This window comes from Coloeus monedula (assembly GCF_965178545.1).
Source record: "Coloeus monedula genome assembly, chromosome: 17".
Lineage (NCBI taxonomy): Eukaryota > Metazoa > Chordata > Aves > Passeriformes > Corvidae > Coloeus > Coloeus monedula.
The window spans coordinates 15,632,904-15,638,903 of NC_138797.1; the positions used below are offsets into that span (position 1 = coordinate 15,632,904).

The following is a 6,000-nucleotide window of genomic DNA, read 5'->3' on the forward strand; positions in this document are numbered from 1 at the left end:
GTTTCATATTATGCCAGCTCATTTTCCTTCCCAACAAGGATATAATTTTTTCACTGTTGTTCCATGAACCTGCTTTCTTAAATGCAGAAAATACAACCCAGTTTGAAAGTAGATCAGCTATCACTATTAGCAGAATCACATGAATTTCCAAGAATCACTTTTACCGGTTTTTCTTGGTATAATATGACAGGCAAGCTGTTGAATCTTAGCTGTATTCTGCGTGGGTGAGAGAAAAAGCACATCTGAATTCACAGGCTTTGGTAGAAAATGAATTGGCATTTGTACTACATGATCTACAAAGTGAACACACAAAGGCATTTGGATGCTCTATCAAAGTGCCTCTCCCAGTCAAACCAGCAAGGGCATGTCTCCTGGCACCAGAAAGAAAAAAAACCACCTCTTCTGCAAATCAACATGAAACAAGTTGACCAATGACTAAAAAAAATCCCAGAAAACCTCAATGGTAAGCGCTGCAAACATCCAAGCTCAGAGATCAGATCAAGTCTATGTACATTATGAACACTGCCGAGAAGCAATCGCTTAGTAAGGAATCACTGAGTATCCTCAGGTGTTTAATGAGGCTAAATTCACAATCCAAACAGATACTTCAGTAATGCAAGTGGCACTGATCTAAAACCTGGCAGTTCTCATGTTTACAAGAAAGTAGCAGTGATATTTCAGTGTAAGCCACATCTTAGAAAGTCACGGCTAAAGAGAGCCCTTGGAGAAAGTCCATTTGCAAAGCAAGTATTACAGGAAAACATTTAATTTTAATGTTTAGTAACTACAGGATGAACTGTTATTTCAAACCTACCCAGCATATTTAGAAAGTTATTTTAGTTTGAAAAATATTTGGTCTACCACTACTACATTTTATTCTCTGCTTGCAAGGGCTATTTCTATTTGAATTTACCATCATTTGGCATGTTGCCAAAACTGCTCTCTCCTTCACAGTTTCCTTCCATACATCTGTGCTTCTAGCACACAGAGGAGCCATCAGTACCATGTGGAAGAACACACTGACACCATGAAACCCTTCCAAAAATGCTCAGAAGCAGGTGAGTACTGTGTGCACACTGTATGATTTCTAAATTTTCAGCAAATGATAACCATAACAGGCTCCATTTTTCCATGCTCTCCTTCCAGCAAGGCTATCACAGAAGCTCTGGATTCAAGTATTAAGATTTTAAACTCTGTAGAACAAGCAAGAGTAAGTGGCTCAGTAGCTTTATACAATGGTACTTGCCCAATCTCAGATCAGTAGACACAACTGGTGCTGGTGTGAAAAAGCCAGCAGTAAAACCTAACCCATGCAGCAGCGTGCCCTGAGCCAGACACAGTACACAAAAGGTACCATCACCTGCAGTTGAACAGCAGCTCTGATTTTCAGGGAGGACCCTGACCTTGTGAGCCACAGACACTTTGCTTCTCCATCACTAACCGTGAACACGTGTAGCAAGACTCAGTGACTGTACAGCACTGGAAAACATGGAATATCTTTACCTTATGGAAGGAACAGAGAGACTCCCTGCAACTCTGAGTTCTAAACCAGCTTTCCACAACCAGAGCCAATTACACTAAGCCTCGAATGAATCAACAGAGCACGAATTAAGCAGTGGCAAGGCACTGCATGCAGAGACCTGCAGCTAGAACTGGCAGAATAAAGCACAAAGATGCATTTATAATAAGTCATGTTCATGCCACAATTTATCTGCTGCTTAGCACCAGAGGAAAGCACCCAAATGCTTTCAGACTGCAGCCTGCACTCTTGCTGCAGCTTATAAACCAAAAACACTTGTAGAGCTTCCTGTCCATTGACTTTAAATACACAACACAACCACACTATACAAGTCTTCAGGGTGAACCATTTCACAGTTTACTTTCAACATCAAAATCCATCTATATATTCTACAAATATTTTTCCAGAGACAGCAAATACCTAAAAAACTCCCCATGCCTTTTCCCTCTTGACAAAGGGATATCCAAAATTACACCTTTCTATCTTCCTCCCATAATCGAATGAAGTTCATTAACCTCCGTAATTTACAGTATTTTAGTTTAGCTTAGAGAGGTTTGGAAAAACTAACATTTACATTAATACTTGGTTAAAAGACCCTCAAAAATTAATAAAGAAACTGAGAACAGTTACGTGTCTCTTACAGGCCTCAAACCCAACTCCAACTACACTTCAGCTTTCCAGAGCATAGTTAGTTCTGTTTTCAGGATACTCACTTCCAAACACGCTTGAAAATCTAAACTATATTCAGTTCTTTCTTATTACATATTCCACTAGCTATAAAAACTAGGAAAGATGCACATTTTAGTTTCATTTCGCTACCTTCACATGGAAAACTCTGGATGAGCTGTCCCCAATGTCAGCTCTGCCTCCATCCATAGTGAATGGAATCTCCAGTTGAGTGGTATGCCAGTAAATAATTCAGAGGTATTTTTACTGCTTCTGATAAGCACATCAAAGTTAATATCATTGGCCAACATACTAAAGTCAACATATCTAGTTTATATCAACACAAGAAGCAACTCTACCTGTATTTGAGGGTTGTGTTTTTAAGATAGTATCTTGTTCTATCACCCCGTGTAAGAAGTTAGAAACTAAAATATCGCCTAAAGTTCAGGAAGACTTCTGCATGTAAAATTACTATGAAAATCTGATACTGCACTCACTGTGAGCAAACGATAATCCAGCATTGCTTTGATATTCTGGACAAATATCTACTTTTCTTCCCTGCTCTAGAAGCCTAAACTGTGCTTTCCTTAGCTTTGGGGTATGGGTTTTTTGTTGTGACATCTCCAGAGTGAATGCTTGTCATTCCAATAGAGACTGCTAATGATATTTATGCAGGGTGGCTATCATTCACTTACCCTTAAGCATTTGTTTTCTGTGGCACACCTTTACCACAGCTAGCACATGGCAAAGCTTACGTTCCTTTAAGTTATTGTTTTATTGAAGAGGATTTTAATTTGAATGTGCCTTTCTTATGCTTATGTGTCTCTAAAATACAAGCAACAGCCAGAACCTGAGCAGTTCTTTTTCTCACTTGGGTCCCTGAACAACCTCCACAGGATCTCATGGCTCATAGTTCTTGTAGCAAATAAATCTAGAGGAAGGTAAGGGATAGAAATAGGTATTAAAAACCAAACAAATATTCAAAAAAAACCCCAACCTAACAAAACACGAAGAACTTCATCACTGTTCACACTGTTCTGACCAGCTGTACGGAGAATGGGTCCACCACTTGTGCAGTGCCCAAGACATGATTGTCATAAAATCACCTTACAAGGTCTTCATTTCGAAATGTTTGTGTCCCCATCCTGTGATTATTTATGCTGAAAAAAAGAAGGTAATCTAAATTCTGTTCTTTCACAACTGTACTATCATAGCTGAACAGCTTCCGCTCATCCAAAAAAAAAGAAGCATGGACAATTTTAACCCTTCCAAGTCATGTGGCACCCAGACAAGTCTGCCTGTTGCCACACCTCCTTGCCTGTTGCTAATTCCTCCTGGAGATGCTGTGCAGTGCTGTATCTCCAGATAACAGACTGAGACAAGGAACAAGAGGAAGTGACTGCTAGCAAGCTGCAGTATGCCTCACCTGGAATACTGGTGAACATTTCTGGATTTCAGTAGTTACAATCATAGCACTTAGGTACCAGAAGCCTGTGGTACAACTACCTTGAAGGAAGATGTTTTTCTGCACCAATCATATATACATTATTCTACTTACTGCATTCTTCAAGCAAAAACCAGCATCGTAGGAAAACTGTTTTGTTAATGTCACAGCTCAGACATCAAAAGCACAGATTATAGAGAAGTACATTTTCTTCCAGAGGCACATGACCTGCCAAGATGCCATTTTCAATAGCTTATTTAAAAGCAGGATCCAGTTGAGGAACTGAATTTCATGACATAGATGCACATATTTACTAATCAACCAGGAAAAAAAAACAAGTAAAAACCCACCCCCTGTGCTTGTCAATAGCTGGATGCAAATCAAAGAATCGCTTTAGTCCTCTTTTTAATTGAATTTTAGTCCTCAATCAAAGCTCACGCTGTGCCACAGTTTGAGCAGGCTACTGAGTCATATCATTCAAAGAGAGCAGGACAAAAATATCACTGAATGCTGATCCCTCATTGAAAATGGGCCATTCCCTCATTCTACTTAGATATTTCAGTTCTGTAATTAAATTGTACCTGTAGAAATGTACCACTTCAATTACAAAGCTCTATTACTCAAAATCATTTCCTGAGCACTAAGCCTGCAACATACCAAATCATCCAGAACAGTTCAGCAAAAACATAACGTCATATATCCACATGACTTTCAACTGATCCAGTCAGCAAGCACTGACACTCTGCAGGGAAGGGAAATGTAGGAAATGGACCTTCTGAGAAGCATGCTCAACATTTCATGCTTATTCTCTAAATGCCAGGCAACTGAACATGTTCACCCTGCAAGCTATTGCTGTTAAAACTTGCCTGCTGCGATTCTGAAACTGGAGTCCATTTATTTCACTTTTATACAACTTCACTCCTTCTCTCAATGGTCTATTGCCAGAGAAATTCACACTGAAAGGAAGCAAAGCTCAACGTCTATGTTGCAAACATGAATTTCAAGTCATTCATTTATGCAATATACCAGTGCAAACATTCAAATGGATGTTACAGCAATGCTGACTGATCTGACTGAACACATCCACCCAGCCATTCATGTATTTCAGCTTCTCTTAAACTTCATTTTAGATAAAGATGTGAAAAACTTTTAAAGAGAATAGCACTAATTTCTGTGGCTTGCATGTGAAGCTGGATCGAGAAGGCAAATACTATTGCAAGAAGTCACGTTTGTCACACAGTTGTTTTAAATATCACAAAAAGAAAATCTAAATGCAGTTTATGACACAATAAAAGCCCAGTACCAGCTAGCTGCACAAGTATTACCAGCACGCTGTTCCAGGCTCTGTCCTGTGGTTAAGGTGACTGAAAAGCTAAATGCATTTGATGCCGCCTTCGCTGCTTTTCTGTTCTAACCCAAAGACAAATCCGACGGACTGGCTGCCCCGCGGCTCGGGAGGGGCAGCTCTAACAGCTCCTGAGAACCGGTGTCCCCGCTGGGTTCCGGCGGCCGCGGGGAGAGCCCGGCAGCGCGGCCGAGGATGTGACCGCGGCAGCTCCCTGCAGGCGGGCAGCGCCGAGCGGGGCAGCCCCGCGCCGGGCCGGGCCGGGCCGCGGCCCCCGCCGCGCTCAGCGCCCGCTCTGCCCGGGGGTGCCGGCTCGGCCGGGCAGCGGGGGCAGCTCCCTGTGCCTCGCTGCAGGCGCGGCAGCGCCGGGGAACGAGCGGGGACCGAGCGCCGGACCGAGGGCGCGGGGGCGGCGGGCAGCGGTGCCCGGGCAGGGCAGGGCCAGCCCTCGGGGCTGGGGCATCACCGGCGGCACCGCGGAGAGCGGGAGGGAGCGCTCCCCGCCCGGCGCCGGGGCAGAGCCGGCCGGGCGCTGCCGCTCACCTGGTAGATGGCGGCCCAGCTGGCGGCCTGGTCGAGCCGCTGGAACTCCTTCTCGATCTCCATGGCGGGGGCCTGGCCGCCCGCGCCGCTCCGGCAGCTCCGGCTGCAGCTGCTGCCGAGGCCGCGGCGGCTCTGCCCGACCCCCGCCCTCCCGCTGCCGCCGGAACTGCGCACCCGCCCCGGCGACGCGACGTCCGGGGCGGCGGGAGGGGAGCGGGGCAGCGCCCGCCCCGCGGGCCGGGGGGCTGCGGGGGCCGCGCCGGGGGCAGCGCCCTCGCCCCGGGCCGCCTCCGTCCCTGCCCGAGCCCCGGGCACGGGCACGGCGGCCCCGGGCCGGCGGAGGGGCCGCAGGGCGGGGGCGGCAGCGAGGACACGGCCGAGCGGAGCCATCCTGCCCCCGGACTGGCCTGTCCGGGCGGCTGAGCCGTGAGGAAGCGCTCGAGTCATGTGCTCGGGCTCTCCATCTGCGGCAGGAGGGTCAGC

At 46.0% G+C, this 6,000-nt stretch overlaps 1 protein-coding gene across 1 annotated transcript in view; it reads right to left on the reverse strand.

Annotated features, from left to right (window-relative positions):
- The window catches only part of PTPN1 (protein tyrosine phosphatase non-receptor type 1), a 30,179-nt gene extending 24,532 nt beyond the window's left edge, over positions 1-5,647 (reverse strand). The window contains exon 1 of the mRNA XM_082293005.1: positions 5,518-5,647. Within this exon, the coding sequence (XP_082149131.1) occupies positions 5,518-5,580 (63 nt within the window). The 5' untranslated portion in view covers positions 5,581-5,647. The remainder of the gene's footprint in view (positions 1-5,517) is intronic.
- Between the last annotated feature and the right edge of the window lie 353 nt (positions 5,648-6,000).